General features: G+C 39.4%; 1 protein-coding gene across 4 annotated transcripts in view; it reads left to right on the top strand.

The window, feature by feature from the left end:
- Ctnnd2 (catenin delta 2) overlaps positions 1–22148 on the top strand; it is an 856033-nt gene that overhangs the window by 451515 nt on the left and 382370 nt on the right. For all 4 annotated transcript variants that reach the window (XM_047555397.1, XM_047555396.1, XM_047555400.1 and 1 more), the window contains 3 exons: positions 704–738; positions 1068–1184; positions 15250–15422. In XM_047555397.1, coding sequence (XP_047411353.1) covers positions 704–738; positions 1068–1184; positions 15250–15422 — 325 coding nt within the window. The remainder of the gene's footprint in view (positions 1–703; positions 739–1067; positions 1185–15249; positions 15423–22148) is intronic.

The raw sequence follows: 22148 nt of genomic DNA, 5'->3' as shown, positions 1-22148 counted from the left end.
AATGAAAATCGTTCACATTTAGAAGCTTTAAATTTATTTATCTATTTTGTATTTAATAAATTATTCAAAATCAATCTGTTGCCACTCTGTACAATATGATTGGCATAGGAAATATATGAACAACTCTTTATGCTGCATTATTTTATAGATGTATTGTCAAGTGAGAAAGTCAGAAATGTATATTCAGTTGGTGGAAAAGTGTTATTATTTTTAAATGACACAATTTAAACTGTAATAATCGACTGAAAGGAAATGTTCATAGGGAATGTCAAAGTAAAGGAGAAGATTTATTTTATCTTCTTTGTAATAAAAGAAGAGATAGTTATTTCTTCATTGGGCTGCTTTACAAAGTCTATATATATAAAATCTTATTCAGACTTATATTTTAAAATAACTAAAATTGTGCAAGACTGCATGTATGCAGAAGTTATTATAAGGAACAAGTTTAATGGATTGAGATTTGTTTTATAAAATGAGCTGTTCTTGTGGAAATTACTGTACAATGTCCATTTACAGCATGCTAGTACCTGTCAATCAAAAAAAGATATATGGCAAATGGACCAATTATATCACTTTTCTCAGTGAGGAATTAAAGGCAGTATCATGGAACCACTGTACTGCTCTGTGGAGCCTTTGTGACTTGCAGTTTGGGGCCTTTCTTTTCTAATCCTGGCGTTATACCTGTGTGTTCTCTTTTTTGCAGTTCAGCAGAAGAGCAGTTTCATTGGCAGCCACAAGGTAAAGTATGAGCTCGTGGTGGGTCCTTGCGCTTACTTCCGTGCACAGTAAATGGGAAACGTGACAATAACAATTGCAGGGAATCTGCTGTGGTGAACAAGTGGGGAGCTAAGTTCTCCTTGTTCTCTGGTCACTTCATGTTCTCCAGGGATAGTTGGAATTGGCTGGCCTTGGCATTAGTGCTGGCCGTCCATTACAAGTTTTATCAAATGACAACTTCATGGAGATGACTATTTGTTAGGATGCTTCTGATGATTAAGTTGTAACCTAAAGCTTTTAGTGTTAACATATCCCGTACTGATTCATCATCTTAAAATGTCTTATTTCAGATGGTCAAAAAGATATCGAAGATGAACTTACGACAGGTCTGGAGCTGGTGGACTCCTGCATTCGATCACTGCAGGAGTCGGGAATACTGGACCCGCAGGACTACTCCACCAGCGAAAGTAAGTCACAGGGCGGTTACAGTGGAAGACTTGCATCTCACGGCGCATGCGCCATAGTGCTTTCCGATGTAATTGCATCCTGCACCATACATGATAAGCACTTCAAGATATCTTTATATTGTTTTATCCAATTCCTTCCACTCTCAATTCCCTGCCTGAGTTGCCCCATCCTGACTCCCATTGGACTATAAACTATTAACTCAGTCATTGACTTCTAGATTTTTCACCAGATTTTCAGCATCAAGACTAGCATGTTTAATGAACTCGCATGTTTGTTTAACCAACACAAAGTCTGACTTAAAATCAACTGTCGTACATGGTTTATTCATACAGATCATTGTTGGTAGAGACCTTAAAAATCTGCAGTTACGTAACAAAATAGATATAAATTGGTGTAATGGATAGTGTTAAATAGTATTAAAATAATGTAATATGCAGTAACTTCTTACACTCACACTTAGTCTTGCATTACTATATTAACTTCAATAGAATATTTAAATATTTCTTTATCTTCATTTAATATTTTTCAACCAGAGTTGAAGCTTAGAAATAAAAATGTGAGGAATTGAAATGTCTTCTTTTTAATAAATTGTAAAATTCTCTCAACATATTTTAACAAGATCCCACAAAAGACTAAAAAGTAAATAATTTAACTATCTCAGGCTTTCATAATTTTGACATCAAAAATTAGTCAACCTTTTTATTCCTTAACTTTAAAAAATTAAAATTGACTCTAATGCATTTCAAGGTTCCATATAAAAGGAAGCTATAAGATTGAGATAGCACAGTTATCTTGAAAACCATTTAATTTACATATTAGATCCTCTCTGTAATCATTATACCACCACTATTCTTTGGATAACAACACTGTGGATATCCAGATTTATTTTTAAACCCATATCCACCCTCTTAATAGAACTCCTAAAGTAAGAAGAATGGTTGTTATTATAGTTGTTTTCTGTATTTTATATTTAAAATGTAGAATTGCTACTTCTCCCCCAGAGTCATAAATATGTTTCCAGCTGTAGTTAAAAGTCATTTAATCAATATTTGAACCTAGAAAGTAGAAAAAGCAGAGATAGAATAGTAGGTCTTGCAGGGAAGGAGGCAAGATAGTGAATATCACTCTTCATATAATACTAGAGTAGCATTCTCAATTTTGAGTTTAGGAGAAGTTATAACCTTTAATACATGGAAATTACAGAGAAAAAGAATGAAAAAATAAAATAAGACAGAAACAAATTAAAATAGAAGGGATAAGACAAGTTTATCAACCTAATTACTTATAAGCACACTAAATTCTCTAATAAGGATAATAATTCCAATTTGTAGTAAATAAAGATAAAATACTTATGTGATGTTTATAAGAAACACATTTAGTGAAATAAATGTTGAAATTAAAAGACTAGACAAAGCAGTGCCAGCAAATACAATGAATGCAAAGAGTGGATGAAACTGGAAGAATATTGTGAGGTATATTGGAAAGTATCAGAGCATGACCAGAGACAGAGAAGAGCTAGGCAGTGAGACCGTATTAACCTCTAAGGATGGGATAGAACTAAGGAGCCCAAATGCTCCAAACAGCAGAGAACCTGAATTCCTACAAAAAAGCTAGAAAAGCTGATGGAAAACATTGCTGTGGACACGTCAATGCTCATTCAGAAATAATGCTACAAGAGAAAGCCACAGAGTTGGAACTTAAAATTAACACATCAATGTATTAAATAAATTTCAAATTTTATTCATTGAAAGGTATTAATTTATTTATACATGCCCAGGGAATATTGACAAAAAGTGATCAGATCCTGGAAGATAAAGACAATTACATAGAAAGGCTATACTATTTGATAATAGTACACTAGAATTAAAAGCAAATAATAAAATGTTAAGTAAAAATGTAATTAAGACCAGAAAATATACTTCTGGATATCTACTGAATTAAAAGCAAAAAAGAAATTGTACGCCATTGAGAATGCAAATAAAACAGGAGTATTTTATAATAAAAACTGAATTTGGGGGTAAGAGAAGAATGGAGGAACTTTGGATTATGTAGAGGGAAATGAGAAGGGGAGGGGGAAAGGTATGAAAGATGGTAGAGTGAGACAGACATCGTTACCCTATGTTCATGTATGATTACATGAATGGTATGAATCTACATGGTGCACAACCATGGAAATGAAATGATGTACCCCATTTGTGTACAATGCATCAAAATGCAGTCTTTAAAAATAAAAAATTTTAAAGATGTTTTGAAAACTAAACTCAGAGGAAATCCAAACTTCGTTATTTAAAAAGTAAGGCAAAAATAAAGGAATGTGTTTATTTTGGGAAATTTTATAAAGAACTAAATAATTTTTTTAAAAAATCAAGAATATGAAATGATAAAAGTAAATTCAAAGACAAGGTAATGTAAAATAAAATAGAAAATATAAATAAATGCCATAAAAATAAATAAACAGAACAGATAAATATGTGAATTATTTTATTGTAAGCCAAAAGATAGCCCCAAGCTTTCCTAGGTGAGAAGCTCTGCTACACCTGAGGAAATTGGAGAGGATCTTAGCTTTTACTTTTTTCCCCCATAATTTGAATTCAAAAGTCACCTGTAGTGCTGGGGTGTAGCTCAGTGGTGAAATGTTTGCCTTAGAGGTTTGGGGCCCTGCTTGGGTCCCCAGTCCTGCAAAACCAACAAACAATAGTCATCTCAAATGCTGTACCTTCATCACAGGGAAGTCAAATGCTCAGGTAGAGCTTTTTAGGTGGTAACAGTCCAATTTCTGTTTTTCAGAAAAATGAGTTATTTTAAATTATTATATGTAGAATTACTTGAAGATTGATAAGACTTGTTAATCTTTCTTTTCATAAACTCTTACATCCTGGTTTAAAGAAAGGAAAAGAAACAAACATATAAACAAAAAGAAACTGAAATCAAAGTCCCACCCCAAAACTTCATGCACGGGGCTTGGGAACCAGCCAAATAGAGAAGGTGGTTATCCTTCAGAAACGTTCTCAACTCTCTCACTGTCACTTTCAGAATGAAGTCGCTGAGTAAAATTTAGAGAATTAATTTGAAAATATTGGGTAGATAGCCATCATTTTGGAGATCCATATTGCCAATTGTAAGTGTTCATAAGGTCATAAAATAAAAATCCCAATTGCTCTGGGCATCAGTGAGAGTCCAGATGGGATATATAGAGTCTACACGCACACACACACACACACACACACACACACACACACACGAACACACTAAAAAAAAACGGAAGATAATTGAATTAAGGAACAGAAGTGGGTGAAACTAAGGGAACACAGTGCCTGTTGAGACACGTGAAGGTTGACAATGACAAGAAAAGCCCTCACCACCTTCACACCTGGTACTCACAGAGTTGGGCAAGGTGGAAAAACAGGGAAAAGACTCTCCTAATGCCCTTCCTTTTTGCCCCCTCGGTTTCTTCCTGTGCCTCCTATTGGCCAAACCAAGCAGAGGCCAGGGAGCAGGTTGTCCTTGAGAGGACAGGCAGAGAGGGAAATGGCAAGTGAAGAGATTAAGCAGCACCCATCTCTGCTAAAGAGGAGAACCATGCACCACGTGTGGCCTTGGTTTGGAGGCACAGCAAATAGATATGTATGTAGTGGCTCCTTGACACTTTCCATCTAATTAGAGAAAGCCCATCAGTTGCTGCCGGTCCCTTGTGATTATTCAATCAGTGGCTCATTAGCTGGAATAGTCATGAACCAGCTCATGCTAAATGGGACCTGGCACCCTGCCCTTGAGAACCAGTCCCTTAATCCTAACTCAAGGGACTAAACAATGCTAAATACGTCTAAATCAAACCTGGAAAGAAAATACTAAAAGCAATCTCAGTCCCTAAGCACAAGGTATTTAATTTGTTGTAATTAAAGCTTTTGCTGTTCCAAGTTCCGATTAAAATAAATTTTGAAGCATAGTAACCCTGTCTTCTGGACCCTCAGGCAAGTGCTCTGCTCCACTGACTTTATGGGGTCACACATCTATAAAGGTTTTGCTGTACTTTGTGCTTTTTAAAAATGGCATCCTAACAGTATGTAAATCGTGTAGACAGCCTTTGGCACCCCAACACAGTTTCATGACTGCCGGCTGTGTAATTTCAGTTCTAACAAATATGTGTCACCAAGTCACTAGGAGAATGTTTTCAGAAATTGCAGTTGTTTTGCTGAAACAAAACAAAACTCACAACAAAAGACAGTGTTCTGACAGAAACCCAGACCCATCAGCTTCTCACATAATGCATAAGTTGGCCTCACCTGACACAGATCACGTAATTTATTTTAGTACATGCATCTTTGGAGATACAAATTCAGAGATAAGCATGATTGTATTTTGGCCAATAAGTAACAGAAATAGGGAAAAATGATCAGAAACAGGGAAAAATCATAAATATGAAGAACAGCTTGACATATTTAGCCAGAAATTAAGTGTTTAATATTATATTTCAAATGGTAATTATTTCTTTCTGTGACATATTAATAAATTGAAGTTCTACCATATTTTTGATAATGTCATCATTCAGTAGGAAGAAAATTTTGGGAGCTGATTATACTATAAATATTATGACAAAAAACTGCATTGTTTTGATTATTAAACCAAAATCTATTAAAATATCAGAAGTCAATTGTGTGAGTTACCTTCTGAGCAGGTAGACTCCAAATAGAATAAGCATATGTAGTTTGGTAGAAATAAATATATTATTCACTGTAGATCTATGGACTGTCACTTTCATTTAATTGTGAATATTCTTAAGTCACAGAAACTCTGAAAGATCAGGTTATTAAAGTGCTATAAAATATTACTCCATGTACTCCTATGTAATAATAATATTGAAAGTGAGAGACTTCCTGTGAAGTGCCTGTTTTCGTAATTCTTATTAAGTATAACACCCAAGGATGCAGAAGTAGTCTAAGTATATAAGGTTTTTATAAAGATTATAGTAATCAAAATGAGAAGCATATGAATCAAATTGATCAAAATATACAAATCATTGCCAGGGGAAACGGGCTGGTTTGTTTGCTTTGATTTCTGTTGTGTTGGAAGATGTGTTCTCAGATTGACCCAGTAGAATGGAAAACCTTCTGAAAAGAGTAGAAGCCCTGGATTCAAGTTCCCTCACTCCCTGAGTAGCCACAGACTGTCACCTAACCTCTGGTGATCCCTCATCCTGGAACTGTGTCTATTTGAATTAGTTGTCTGATCCTCAGATTGCTCCTTCCATTATCCATTTGATTATGGATATCCATATTAATCCATATGATTATGCTTCAATCCAGGCATGTAAAATCCAGACCTGATGATGGTCCTTCCAGAAGTTAGTCACTGTACCCAGGTCTAGGGTTGCCTGAGGCTTTATGCATCCACTTGATTCTGTTGCAATTCACTGGTGTTCTCTTGCCCAGCCACCTTTGCTGTTTGAGGCCAATGGGAAGTTAGTGGTGGAGGAAAAAAAGTGGAAGACAGGAGCAAAACACAAAGATAACTCATAGAAAGAAAGAAAACCCTCCAGGGAACTTCAATTCTCTTCTCCTTCAGATAGTGTCTCTACCTGGTTTTCAGCTAAAATGTTCAATTTCTTTTTCTTAGATTTCACTTAGATTTCCTTCTATCACAGGGACATTTAAGAAGCATGTTATGCCTTCTCTAAAGAGGTCACCAGTTTAGGGACAAAACTGGGAATTGAAGGAATAATCAAAGGCAAACAGGAAAAAGAGCACTTTATCGATCGCCTGCATAGAAGAGAGCTATGCAAAGTTCTCATTAGACACATCATCTGGGATCAAGCACTAAAACTAGTCTCTGGTGGAAATTTCCTGGTTTTGAAATTGCCAAGGCACCATAGGTGACCAGAACATAAATGTGAGGAGGTACCCAAGAATCTTTCAGGGACCCTCAAAAATCAAAGGGTCTTCACAATATTGAAGTTGCTTATCTCTTGCTTTTTCTCAAGCAAATGCTCAGGTGTGTTCTTGAGAGAACCCATGGTGAGTGAGGGCACCAGTGTGCTCCGACAACTCAGGGAACAGGTGCTGCCTATTCTTCCGTTTTAAAGATTTCCAGGAAATAGCATTATGTATAACTCGAATTGATAAAAGCTCTCAGGGATCCTCAATAATTTCGAAGAGTCTGAAAGGGGTCTAAGACAGGGAGTTTTGAGAACCACTAGAATAAACATGAAAGGACCAGGAAAGTCTTCACTGTAAAAAGATGTGTGTTCAGGACACATAAGTAAAATGTGATTAAGTGCACAAGCAAGTCATGCAGATGTGGGGGAGAAAGTGTCCTCAGAGCCAAATCCGCAACTGCTTTGTGAACTCATGGCATCCCATCAATCAACTGTGGCATTTTCTAGAGTTAGCTTCTAAGTTTTGTTTTCTTCAAGACAGATTTGTATTACTTTTCTGTTTCTTCCAATAATTATCAAGAATGAGAATATCAATCTATCTTCATTAGCTTATTTACAAAGAAATATATAAAGATTTTTCTTCTCTGCACTGTTAATTTTTTAATGATCAATAGTCTGAAGACAAATAGTTGGGAAACTGTAATGAGCTATAAAAATATCATTTTATGATCACCTATAACCCCATGCCCCATAAAATTCTTCAGTTGCACATTTTGAACTAGAGTTACATGTTTGATATTTGTCTTTTCTGAAAACAGCCTTTTTTGCTCAGTGCCCACCATTGAATACAGATCTAAAGAAACAGTTGCTCCATATTGTCAGCACATGACCAGTCTTAACTTTATTCATTTCAGATAGTCAAACTTGAAAAATCATACTAATTAAGTCAATAGCATTGGTCGAATCTAAATCAATTTAAAATCCAAATGGGTAATTCTATGTTCCTGGGACCATTAAAGTTTTAATTTCCACAAAAGCATTATGCATGGAAAGCAACTGATCAGATGAAATAGGTATTCTGGAGACAGAGACACAGAAATGAAATTTAAAAGCACACCTGCTCAGAGAACATCCATATTGATGGTAAGCTTCCTCGCATAACAAGCCCCTGGAGCTTTCCCCTCAGTTAATTTTTGGAATGGTAAATGGGCGAACCACTATTTTCAGGCAACCTCCTCAGTGAAACTCCTCCAAATGAGCTTTATAAGTCACTAATGAAGCTCAGGAGAAAACAACTCCTTTACCACCACCAGCCACCTCTTACTCCAAGTAAGTTTGTAAATTGATAAGTTCTTCTAGAATCCATAAAAAAGAAACTGCTGCTATAAATGAAGCTGATTAGTGGCACAGTTTAAGCAAAGTCCCATATTTTTTTCCTTCAGAGTGAATTTGTGGTTAGATAGGACTAAAGTGTTCTGAACAGATTTAAATTAGGTCAATAATCTTACAAATAATCAAGTTTTTCTCATTGATTTTGTAATTTATAATAACTGCTTTGATATAATCACCACAACTTATTTCCTTTATCCTTTCCTAATATCTTCTATAAAATATGTTCCCTTTCTCTTTATTTGCTCAAATAATTTACTCTCATTTAAAAAAAAATAATAACCTTCAAATCATTTTTAACCTTCCACAAAGAGCAGGTAGCGAGAGGGTAGCAATGAATGCAAATTGCTCATCGGTGATAGATGCGTGTGAATCCTGGTCTGCTCATTTTTCATGGCCTACATAAGAAGTGTTTTTAAATCATTTTGAGAAAAAATCAATTTAACCTAAGGGTAAATAATGTAACTGTACCTCCTAACAAGCGTCAATTTAACCAAAGCTGCTCTTGAGATCTCAGTCTTGAACTTGTGCATCTCCGTTTGTAAGTTTATATTTTATTCTTTTGGTTTTCCTGAATTAGCATCCTCAAAAACATCCCTTTGGCTCCTGAATGAGATGCTGCCCAACTCTACTACCTGATTTCGTTGTTGTTGTTATGGGTTTCTTGTTAGTGGTAAAATAATCCACCAGACATCCCCTTGTCTTCCAGGCTCTGGCTTCCTCTACTGATGATTTTGATGGCTGCTCTGTCCTAAAGTTTCATTTACTTAGAATCAAAATTCCCATACCCAGTCATTTCTGGGAACTTTTTAAAGATCTAGAGAGACAGAGTGCATCAGGTCCTCTTAGAATCCAGCGGAGTCCCTTTCTCACAACAGTGCATGAATCACCTTCTCCTCCAACTCCGTAGCTGAAGAAGGAAGCCTGCCCCTCCCCAGACATCAAGCGCCCGCGCACACCCCTCCTGCACTCACCCCTCTGAATGCACAGATGACAGTTCCTGCTTTCCATCCTCGTTCATTTCCTATTAGTCATGTTCAGGACAGATGTCCAACTTGAGCAGACCAGAATCAGCAAGTCTGAGTAAGCCCTCTGAAGATGTGCAGAAACAGAAACCCTCCCCTGCCTGCATGCTGTCTGCTGTGGTACCTGGAAAGAAGGCGCTCTGTGTTGCAGAAGTCTCCCGGCAGCCACTGCAGTGTGGAGGGAATCACCCTCCCAGGGATGAGACCTTTCCACGCTCCTTTGCTTCCTATGTACTTACTAAGTTCCGACAAGTGCTTTTCTTAGTAGGTCTGAAATACACGCCTTCCTGTCCAGCCCTAATGCTCTTCTTCCTCACTGACTGCAGCTTTTCTTTTCCTGCACAGCAAGAAATCCCTGATCTCTAGGCCCTCCTACCTCTGAATGCAATATTCTTCTGTTCTGTTCCTTAAGTGTCCGCAACCTCTGTTTTTATTGTGTTCCTCCTTCCCAGTTTCCTCTTGCTGTGCACAGAACCTCTGTTCAACAATTAAAATTCCTTGGAATTTGGGTCTTTCAGAGTGTAAAGGTAGCATGGCAGAGTAGGTCAATTTTCCCTTGGCAATCAGGCATCTGGGCAGGCTGCCTGGAGGTGGAGACATTTTAAAAAGCACCTGAAGTTTGGGAATGAGTTTTGAAATTCTCAGAGAAAGGAATTTCAAACTGAGGGAAGAGGAAAACTTTTCTCTGGATGCCAAAGGAGCTTGATTTTTCATCTCTTGGCTCTGACACTAGGTGCTTCTTTGTTCTATTTTTATTGCAAGCAGACCATTTTAATGAACGATGCGTTAGATGTCGTCTTTGCAAATTGAAAGCTTAAAGAATATTGAAAGTAAACAGTAAGTGATGTATGGGATGATGCTCTAACAAGATTTTCAGGAAAAACAAATCCCAATCAAGGTTTTATTATTATCAGACCATGTGGCCATGTAATTAGATAAGAAGATGATAATAATAACTGACATTCATATTGATATTTATATTTTTTCAAGGGCTTCCACACCATTATCTCATTTAGGTGCTCAAATGTGGAGAGATTAAAATGTACAGGGACAGAATAATGGTAAGCACATGCAATCTGAAGCCAGACTACAGGGTTTGAACCCCGGGCCTGCCACCAACTGTGGGCTCAGCTAGAGAAACCCTCAGTGCCCCCAGCATCAGAAGGGATGGGTCCCTTCTGCACTAGGATGTGTTAAAATCAACAGGGCACAAGCTGCTCAGGACAGTCCCTGGAACTTAGTAAGCACTCAGTACTTGTCGACTGGTGTTACTGTCACCTCTGTCACTGTGGCCATCACTGTCTCTGCCTGCGTGAACCTGAAGGAGCCCTAGGGCCCAGGTCTGCAGACATCTAGTCACGGTTTATTTTTCCCCCAGTACACGCCAGTTACTTCATTAGCATGATCATGACTTAAAAACTCCACATTGGAGGCCCTTGGAGTTTTCTGTATCGTTATATAGTGTGTCTTTTCATTATGCTTTAATGTATTCTGGGACATAAATTTAGCTAAAGCCAGCAAGAATTAATACTTCCGATAAAGTCTCTTTTGAACCTTGTACAACAGATCCAGTGCACATGATCATGGAAACTCTAAAATATCTAGTTAATTGGATCAAAAGAAACAGTATTGTACGGTCTATGTTTTTAGGACCTATAAGTGGATCTGAATTTTTATGCAAAAAATAGCATTTTGGCCTCTACATTTATTGAGGTTGACTCTGTTCCCCTGGTGGCAGAGCAAACTCCCCCAGCTAGCACCTGGGATCTCCAAGCAGCAGGTCCCTGGGGCAGGACTGTAATCTGAGCGTGAAGAGTTCTTCTGTGAACGAGGAGTCCTCCATGCAAGAAAGACTCCTGCAGCCCTAAAGGGTTGTTTCGTGTACATTTGTGACTTCAACAAATAGTGCTTTGACATTAGACAACAACTCCTGGACTTGGAGTTGGAAGACCAAGAGCTGAGTCTCATCTTCAAATTACCACGTGTCCCGACACTGCCTGTTTCACCTCTTTGCCACTATTTATACTTATAGAAATAAGAAAAAAGAAGTATGACTTTTCTTTTTTTTTTGCAAGTTGCCATGTGTTTTAGAATCAGCTAGAATATTTGAAAACCTATTGATGCATCCATATTTTACTTAAGATTCTTTTCATGGGGGAAGAAAAGCACAGGCCTGTAATCCCAACTATCCTGGACTCTGAGTCAGAAGGATCTCAAGTTAGAGGCCAACCTCAGAAAGTTAGCAAGAACCTGTCTCAAAATAAAATAAAACAAGCTGAGGATGCACTTACCCAGCATCCTGAGGCCCTGGGTTCAATCCCCAGTACATCAAGTAAAAATTTTTAAAAAGGTATTTGCTTCATGTATGTTCTTAGGATTAGCAGGATCAATTATGTAGTTTCCTTGGGATCTTTCCCCTCTGTCCAGTTGGGAATAATGAGTTTAGATCAGACCTAGGACAGGGGAGTGTCCTGAGCATTATCACTTTGTCAGTAAATGGCGTCACCTTCTCTCCCTGGTCTACAAAGGTCAGTCCTTTTGAGCAGGTCCCTGGACTCAGGTGCAAGGACTCTCCAGTGATGGTGAAGACCCAGGAAGGTCAGCAAAGTCTCTGCAACCCATCAGGTCAATGTGCTGAAGATGTACATGCCAAAACATGGCTTCTGCTTTCTGCCACCTAGAGGAGCATCATGACTTACTGCAGGTCACAGTTCACGTTTCTTTGGGAGCAACCGATTGCAGCAAGAACAAGACCGCACTTCCCCAGGGGGACTCTTAGCACGCAGCCTCTCCCCCTTCCCTTCCACATCTTCCACATCGCCCATCTCCGGCTCTGACAGCCCAGTTTACCTCTCGCCCAAGCAAGAACTGAAGGAAACTCAAAAGTTCTGAAGAAAGAAAAAAAAAATAATAAGTCTGAAACTATAAATGCTTTGGAAATCTTTGGCAAATTTGTATGTTCTACCTCAATGCACAGTAATGTTAATAAAACTAATTGAGAGTTAGATACATGCAAATTTTACTCCCATTATAAAGTAATTAAGAACTGTCCTATAATTTTAACCTTTTTCATACATCTGTGCTTTCCAAAACGGGAATGAATAAATAGTGTTGACTCAGAACCTAGTGAGCAGTGGAAAAAAATCATTCTCAAACACATCCCTGGCTGGGCTATTGTCCCTGCTGTCCCGTCCTTGCCAGGTGATGTTGGAGTTGTAAAATGATAATATATTGTTCATTGTGGCAATTACCTCTGTCAGAGCACATCTAGATTTCAGCACTTGAGATGGTTGAACAAAATAATGAGACAGAGACTCTTGGTTTGTTTTCATTGAATATTGATCAAATACACAACCGATTCTATAAAAGATGAGCAGATTTGATTATTCCAGGACAGATTTTTAGAAGCAAATTAATCATATTTTAATTGAAAATTTTTTTTTGAAAAGGGACTTTGCATTGTCATCTAAAACTCCTGCCAAGCCTCATTTGTAGGTTTCTGGAGATAACTGTTTGAATCTATTCAGAATATACAAAATTATTTTGCTTGCTAACTATATACTCAAGAAAGTTCATCAGAATAAATTCACAATCTCATTGAAAAGCAAATTATTAGGCCATGCAACTATTTTCCTTTATAGACTCTGTTAAAATATGTGGAATTAAAGATTGTATTTTACTTAATTCTATCAACATTTCAAAGTCTCTGTGCTGCTGTGCGTCTGCTGTAACTTTCATTGTCTTTGAGATGCATTATCTTGGGGACTATGGCATGGCCAATGCAGGCCATTACATCCCCTGTGGACTGTCCTGAAAGAAATAGCCCATGTAAGCCACAGTGGGAAGCTGCCCATTATCAGGTACAGTGGTGACCATTAACCTGTAGGGGACTTTGCTCTTCACCGTAGCTCCCTCTCCTCCATTAGGATGTGACCTGCAGCAGGCCTGAGGGTGGTACCCGGGGCAAAAGCCATCATCACCCTGCCTGTGCCGACTTCCTCCTCTTCTCTGGGTAGTCTTCATGTGCCACAGTCCCTAACAGTGTCCCCTCCCTTGCCTTCCAAAAGCTCTCCTCTATCTCAGCAGACCTTTAGAGAACACCCCTTGCAACTGAGCTGGGCAGCTTCCATTGCAGTGATGGAGACAGGCCCCTGGTGTCCAGAACAAAACTGAATGCATCTCTCCACAGAGACTTCCATGTCTGGCCATTAGGCCTGTAACACCTTCAATGTGCATTAAATGACCTTGTTGCAGACTGTTGGAAACTTAACCACCTGGTATCTGCTGTTTTCTTGGGACTCTATACTTTATGTTAAAAGAAAAAGATTTATAGCTGTACTTTCATTATGCTCTTCATGAGGAAGTTAGGGATGGATGGGAACATTTTTATTTCCTCGTTTGACTTTTTTTTCCCCAGAAACTATATTGCTTCCAAAGTACCAAGTCTTTTCTGTATAAGTGAATTGCCTTGTTATTCCATATCTAGTGATTTAACAACAAAAAAAGGATCTACATGTTGTTTAGAAGTTCCACCAGAGAATCACCACCAGGGAATCAAAAGGAAAGGGAAGGTCTTAAATGGCAAAGTTCACATGAACCAGTGCCATGACAAGAAGGACTCGTTGCTTTTATGCCAGACCCGTCCATCTAAGGTCAATTCTAGGCTGTCACCTGAAGTGTAAAGCCTTGATCCATCCCTAAAGGAATAACTGGAAAATGCTCACATTTATTAGAAATGATGCTATTGTCTAAAACAGACAAAGGAGGGGATCAAGGGAGGTTTAATGGGTACAGCAGAGTTGATGTGTATGTTATCACCATTCGTCAAAAATGCACCTTTGTACCATGTTACCAAGAAAGATGAGAAATCTAGGGTGGCCCCCCACACTCCCCTCACGTCGGCTCCCTCTCACACACACACTGGAAGCTAGCAAGTACGTTTCTGCTCCCTTATGCTCTTCTTAGCCCCCAAATTAAGTATTAAATTAGATTTTTGAAAATTTGCCTGAAAAGAAAATGGGCAAACCTTACAGGGATCCTATCTAAACAGAGCATAAAAAAATAACACACCATTTCATATGAAATGGTAATTAAATTATGAGGCCAGGACCTGATTCTCATTTATTCATCCCTTATATTATCAACCATGTTAGCGGCACCAATTTTAACACTGTATCTCCTCTTTGTTCTCCTACTGAGCGTTGCTGTGATGGCAAAGATAACTAGTCATCAGAGATTGTGTGAGATCAGGGTGAATTCTACATTGTATGAAGAGCTATTAATATTTTAAACACTGTCTACCCTTCTGGCACTGAGGTATTACATCACTATTTATACAATAGAATTTGTTACTGATTGGAAGGTTTCAAGTGTTTTAGCATCCTGATCATTATCTGGAAGATGTAATTATATTAACACAATTAATATGTACCAAAAGCTAGACTTTTACATTATTTCATATGTTTCTGATATTGTATGATCCAAAAATAACTACTTGATTAACTAATTTCTCCAATAAGAAGTGTCTCTATGTAGGTCAGGATGAGATCATTTGAAAAATCTACTCCTTTGAGAACTTTTAAACTGCCAAAAAAAAAAAAAAAATCTCATTTGAGAGCTGAAGTCGAATTATATGGTCATTTTAGTTCTCAGAATTCAAAGCATAGATGGCTGGAATCATGTGCATGTGATAATTCTAGGCTACTCTCAATAAATAATACATGTCATTTCTGCTTCACTGAGACTGTCACTGACTGCTCTAAATGACTTTCAATGCAGGGCCCAGCCTGCTGTCCCAGAGTGCACTTCAGCTCAATTCCAAACCTGAAGGGTCTTTCCAGTATCCGGCCAGCTACCATAGCAACCAGACTCTGGCCCTGAGTGACACAGCCCCTTCGCAGCTCCCAGCCCGCAGCACTCAAGCCCGAGCTGGGGGCCAGAGCTTCAGTCAGGTATGTGCCCTTTGCTCTATTGTGTGGGTGGGCTCCTAGGGAACAGGTGGAGATGGCGTGTGCAAGGGACGCGGTGACCCAGCTTGCCTTTCCGACATCCCATAACTTAACAGAAGATCCCCTTGGTGCTGTGAATGAAGGAAAGGAGTAGTAAAAGTGCAATTGTAAAGTAACACTGAAGATTCAATGCGTCTTCTTTGGGAATATCTGTGAGTTGCTCTTGCACGCTGCATATATTTAGCTGCATGAATATGCAAATGGATTTTGAGTTGCTGTATCTGTGTCTATACGTGATGTATGTATAATATACACTCTAAATTTGTGAGTGCTCCTGGGAAAAAACCCTGAGCATTTTTTTTTTCCTCCTAAAAGCACAAGAATGCAATTATTCTTTGTGGTTAGTAATATCAAGGAACATAGTGTAAATGTGTAATCAAGTATATAGAACTATTCTGTAGATAATTGTAATTAGTTTAGAAATAGTTACACTTTGTTGAGCATGATTTTGAAATGTTCCCTTAATTTTTTTCTTTAAGGTATGTGCTTCTTCTTACGCTTTGCATAAATTCATTAGCTGCCTTCAAAATCAATGTTTGGTTAAAAAAAAAAAAGGAAGTCAATACTAATACTAATCTGGAAATGATTTCCAGAAAGATGTATATGTTGTAATATATATACAGAGCTAATATTTTGGTTTTGATGATTTTGTGGTGCAAGGTATGTTTGATCCATTCACCAGAGTTACTGTATCAGAGGGTGGTCTTATATATTGCAATTTTAAGCTTATTTTCAGTGGCATAATGCTCTTTTAATCTGCACTTTTGCTTCTGGAATGAAGGCCCTCCCAGTCACCTTGTGAGCATGCTGAGTTTCATTTCTTAGGCTTTGCCTCTGCCTCTGCCTTACTGGTGCCACTTACCCATCACCAGCCCCTGTAAGGCCCAAGCCTAAAGCTCTGTCATAGGTTTCTTCTTGTCATTCCTCCAGAAGTACTCCCAGTGAAGCAGAAAGCTACTGGAGGCCAGTTTCATCCTGGAACCAGTAGCCCCTAGAAGGCCACGTGGCCACAAGAAATGTCTGCAGAGAGGCCAGAGGCAAGAGAAATTAGAACAACCTAGTGCAGGAACCATCACCTGCTCAGTAAGGTGGCATCAACATTATTGAAACATATGTTGAAAACTGTCATTGCACTACAATTATTACATGATTGTCTCAGCAATCATATTAGAAATAGGACTGCCTTCTCCAGGCAACACCCTCATCCAGGAGTGGCTTTATAACTTTTACCTTCTTGTGATGCTGAGCTATAGGAAAGTGGATAAAAGATAGTGAAAAAACCTTCCACTGAGACAGAGGCCTGTCCTTCCACCTCACATGAAAAGTCTGCTTTAGGGTTTAATCAGATAGTGTTACTAAGCTGTAAAGATATCAAAAGTGTATATTTAAAGTTATCAGTTGTAGTTTGAGGGTGTCAATAAATGTGAATGTTCAGAGAGAGAACTTAAGTTTGAGGCAGAGGGTACTGGTGTACTCTCCTACGTGGCAGATAACTAGTTTGAACAAGTCTCAATATTCAAACCAGGAGTCAAAGTGTACTTGACAAGTAGAGCAGAGAATGTTGTTAAAAAATCTGAATTATTTCTGTAGCTCCAGGTGGTGATGGCACCATGATCCACTCTAGTTGTGCACAGCAGTGTGAAAGGCATTTTGTATTGAGTCCCTGACAGGACCTGTGTCTAGAAGGTAATGTCAGAGAAATGTTGAAACAGTAAGATGGAACTTTCACTCCACGTTCAGAGTTATGCCCTTGAAGAAGGGAGGCTATATCCCCCTCCAGTGCTGTCTGCATTTTTCTGACCATGGAGTGGTTTTGCTAAGCCTGTCAATACTTTCTTTCCAATATTGTGAATGGTGTAAGTCTCTCCTTCAAGGCTGGGTTCATTTTGAGAAAGCCCTGTAGTTGTCAAGTGCTGCAAAGGCTGGTAAAATTCAAATGAATACAAGCAGATGCCCAGCCTAGTGGGTGAGGTCAATCGTCAATCAACACAGAGGCATTTCATATTTTATTGTTGTTGTTTAAAAAATATGTATTTCTAAAGTAAAGCAAATGGTTTTCTATCTGGCTCACAAATCTTATCTGAATGCAGTTTCAAAGGAGTATCATAAATGTTCAAGATTCTAGTTTTATTTTTTTTAAAAGCTCTAGTTTACCCAATATAATGAATGTTTACTGAGCGACCATCACCAAGTTCTCTGATCAGCCCTGATGGTGCATATGTCATCTGTAGTGCCCACTGTGTCAACCCCAGGGTAAAACTACAAGTCACAACAATTGCCATGAACTACTAGTTATCTTGTATTACTCCCAACTGAAGTGATTCTCAGACTCTAGGAGGAGTTCTTAAAGCTGGGTGGGTAGAAGGACAGCAATGTCCAGCCCTGCCCATAGCCCTGTCCAGGAAGTGGCATGAGCAGATTCACAGCTCTCTTTCCCCAGACCAACCTCTCTGCTCAGCCCAGCTGCAGGCTCCCGCTGGCTGTGCACATGATCACTCCATCCCTAGCTTCTTCCTTCAAGACGGCCTTTGCCTTTGTGGGGGCTCCTTTGAGGAGCCTCAGTCAAAATAAAGAGGCTCCTCCAGTTATATTTGTATATCTGATTATTCTTTGGAGCATACATTTATTGTGGGTCCAGGAGGTCATACAGTAGGTATGGAGTAGCAAAGATATAGACACGATCCCTGTGCTCAGAGAACTCACGCTCTTGTAGCAGGGATGGGGACTCAGATAATGAACAGAGTGGATTAGCAAATTGCACAGTGTGTCAGAAGGTGATAGTTTCTACAGGAAGAAAATAGACACAGAATAGGGTAAGCGAGACTTAAAGGACAAGGTAGGGTATGACACAAAAGAGGACCTCACAGAGAAGATGTTTGGGCAAAGGCATAGGACTCCGGGGGACAGCCAAGGCAATGGCCCCTTTGTGCACAATCTGACATGTTGACAGAACAACCCGAAAGCTAGAACAGGGTGTGGGCGTTTGCAAGGTGACGGGAGACAGAGTTGATGATGGTGAGGGGCTTGTCTTCATCTCAAAGTGAGGAGACTTGAGTGGAGGAACAATGTGACCCACCTCAGACGTTAAAAACTTTGCTCTGTCTTATCACGTATCATACGCGACAGTAGGTTGTGAAGTCATTTCTTCCCAATGCAAAAGCTGAAACCATGCAAAATACTCTCCATATCCCCAGTAACTTTCCCCAAGTTCATGAGCTCCCCATCAGGTTCCTCCAGCATCAGTCAGATTTCATAATTATACAGCCAGGCTTGTTCAGGAGCAGGTCAGAGGGTTAAGAGGTTGGCTGTCCTGTAGGTTTTGCTGTTTCTCCTCATGTAACATTTCCTACGGACTGTATGAAATTAGGAATATACAACTTCTGTCATAGAGGAGTCACCCTAAAAAGGTGGGTTTTCCCCATATCTGCATAAAACAGTCTCACCAAGCAGTTCATCCCTGAAAGAAACAAAAGCCACAAGAAATAGGAGAGTCTACATCTGTAGGCAGAACACTGGAAAAGTAGTACAGGAGCCTCAAGACAGTTAAACCATTTGCATGTCCGCCAGCAGCACTGAAGTATGCGCACAATTGTAATCCCAGGAAAACGGCCTGGGAGCTGCAGAAAATGGAGAATTGTGTGATAGTTCTCTGAAATAAACCTGTGCAATAGTGGATATTCTGGAAAAGCAATAAGCTTTTTGAGAAGCAAAATAGCCATTTCTTTTTGATCTGGCCTATCCATTTAATGCTGCACTGACTTTTATCTCTTAAAAGTCCTCACTTATACTGTACCATAATCACAAATACACCATCTGCTTCCTTCTATCAGAGGCGATGCATTTGCCGCGGGAACACTGGAACTTGTTTTTGGTGCACGCGCCTCTCAGGTGGAGGTGGACAAGGAGCGGGGAAGCTATGTGAATGGTCACAAGGTAGACTGTGGAGTCCCACTTGGTGCAGAGGAGGAGTGAGTGGCCAGAAAGCCCCTACTGCATTGGTCACGGTTTGGAAGGGGTTGCAGAGGTCACTGCCATAAGGTCATTCCAGTTTGCTTAATGATGAAAGCAGTTGTCCTTAGGTAATACTTTCAGGAGAAAAATCACCAGCCAACTTGGAAAACAAACTTAGAGAGGTATTTTTAGTATAGAGAGCCTACATCATGCAGCATTTAGAGCGGAAATCATGTTGTTTTACATATTTTCCTTGGCATGTTTTTGGGAAATTGGCAGGATATTTTTTAAAGCTGTTTTTAAGATGATTACCTATTATAAATCCCTATGCCTTGCTTCACTTTAAAACATCCCTCGATTTTCTCTTTTCAGTGCATTTAATCTGGCTTCAACAATTGAAACATTCATATTGCAGGGAGGGTGTGTTTGTGTTTTATTATAGCATTTCCTCTTCTGAGCAAATATTTGGATTATTAAAATTATACTAAGTGAGCCTCTTGCGGAAATAAAAGTTTTATATAGTGAATTATTACCCATGCTCAGGTAGGTTTTAGAAAGAGTTTCCATTAAGAAATACTTCCTTATGTATTCTTTAGGATTAAGTTATACTCAATCCTTCTGTCAACGTTTGTATTTTCTTTCTACCAAGAGATTATGAAAATGGCCATAGAAATACTGTTCTGAGCGCTTATTGATGATTACCCTAACTTTTATGAAAGGGAGTTTAAAAGAAAGAAAAAGTCAGTATCCAAGTTGCAAAAAATCTATGCCAGCCATGTTTGTACTAGAGCTTGAAGGACTTGGGAAAATGAATACCTTGCCACTGCCTCTCTAGTCTTCTCTAAGGCAAAGAGGAAGCAATGAGGGTGATCTCCGTTATTATCACAGGGTTCTAGTTGCTCTTATGGGTCCTTTTACCTGGGATGTTTCCATCTGAGGAAAGGAATTCCCTTCCAGTGCCTTAGTTTTTCAATTAACTAAGTTTAATTTGCTCTGGGCACTGCCTTGCAGTGTCAGTGGGATGGCCAGCAGGTAAGCCTAGCCCTTCTTCCCTCACTTATCTACTGATCTTAGCTTGACGGTTCAGGAATGACGTGGGAACCACCCATAGGTGCTGTCTCTTTTCCTTGTGTTACATACTGGTTTTTACCAAAACCAGGATGCTCAAGAGGATTATTAGATAAGCACTTGATGATTTCATTTGACTATTTCCAAAATTGAACCTTCCTCACAACACCGGGAGTTTTTTCCTTTGGAAATAAAGGGTGAAATTCCTTCTGAAGATTGTTGCGAAGAGAACTTACCAAGTCATGTGAGCAATAGTAGTTGTGCTGAAGCAGGTTTATGAAATCAATCCCAGGCAGTGATCAGGAGACTGACTTACTTGGGGATGCAGATTCATTCTAATAGAAAATTTTATGTAAAACCTAAATAAGATGCTTCCATTTGGAGCTGCATTTCAAAGTCGTGAGAGTCGATGGCCTTGTCCATGTCTGTGTGTAACCCTAAAGTTCTAGACAGATGTACCCTAGGAAAGTGAAAGGCTTTCTCAAGAACTTCAGTTGGCAGCACAGAACTGGCCATCCTAAATCACATTATCAGATCGTTATCAGTTAGAAATGTATTTCCTTGAAGATGTCATGCTAGTGCTCTGTCTTTCTGTACTCCAGAACTTACTCCAGCCTCCTTAAAATAGGGCAAGAGTGCCTTCAGTCATCATGGTTACTTTCTCTCCACCACTTGAGCCTTGTGGCCACTTAAGCCTTCTACGTTGAAACAGTTCCCTCAAACCCCAACCCAACCCCTTCCTCGCCCGATAGGGGCCACGTGTGTGTTCAGCTGTGCCTAGGCCCTGGCCCTGGCGGCTCTGCCTTCCTTTGAGATGTGCCTCACAGCTTTTCCTCTCTTGACCTGTACTTGCCTGTGGGCAATGGTGGTGCCATCCTCAAAGGAGAACATCATTAGTGACAAGATTGCCAGCCAAGGAAAGTGGGAAGGGTGAATACAGTACCATCCAAGGTCACTAAGCTCAGCTTTGGGAAGCCCATCCAGGGACTCTGGTTATCCATTCTTGACATTGTTGGCCTGGCTGCCCAGCATTCTGGGCAAGCCTCCCTGCTGTCCCAGAGTTAGGGCCTTGCTGACTATTTCAGGAAACTTGGAAGGTCTAAATGCATCTTCACCAGAACTGCTCGTCAACCATGGACCTGCTTTGTAAATGTGCTTCTGCTCCCGACATGGCTTCCTTGTGACTGGAAGTCAGGATTCCTTAGAGATGGCTGTCTGTCAAGTTTTTTGTTAACTGGCAGCAAGCATTGAGTTTTTTCTTTTCTTTTCTTTTTTTGTTTTGTTTGCCCTGCCAGATCTCCAAAGAATGAGGATTAAATAAGTTTCCAGGTACTGAGAATTTTCCCCTTATGACCCCTCTGCCATCCCTGCTCCCTTTGTAGAAGACACAGCGTGAAGATCAGCAAGCAACTCTTTAGTTATTGAGGCCAATATGACTTTCTGTTCCAAGGGCACCGTATTCTCAGGGACTTGTTCTTACCCAAAAGAACAGTGCCATATTTGTAAGCAAGAAAGTATGCTGTACAAACAAAAACCCAACAATGATCGGGCTCCAAAATAAGATCAAAACAACATACTGCACAGAAGAGAAGCGCAGAGAGCTCTTCAAACACTCCCCTCTTTCCTGTGTGGGTGAAGTCTGCTCTCCTC

The sequence above is a fragment of the Sciurus carolinensis genome, chromosome 6 (assembly GCF_902686445.1).
Source record: "Sciurus carolinensis chromosome 6, mSciCar1.2, whole genome shotgun sequence".
In the NCBI taxonomy this organism is placed as follows: Eukaryota; Metazoa; Chordata; class Mammalia; order Rodentia; family Sciuridae; genus Sciurus; species Sciurus carolinensis.
The sequence above is the reverse complement of the archived record's forward strand: the minus strand, read 5'-3'. Positions and strand labels throughout refer to the sequence as shown.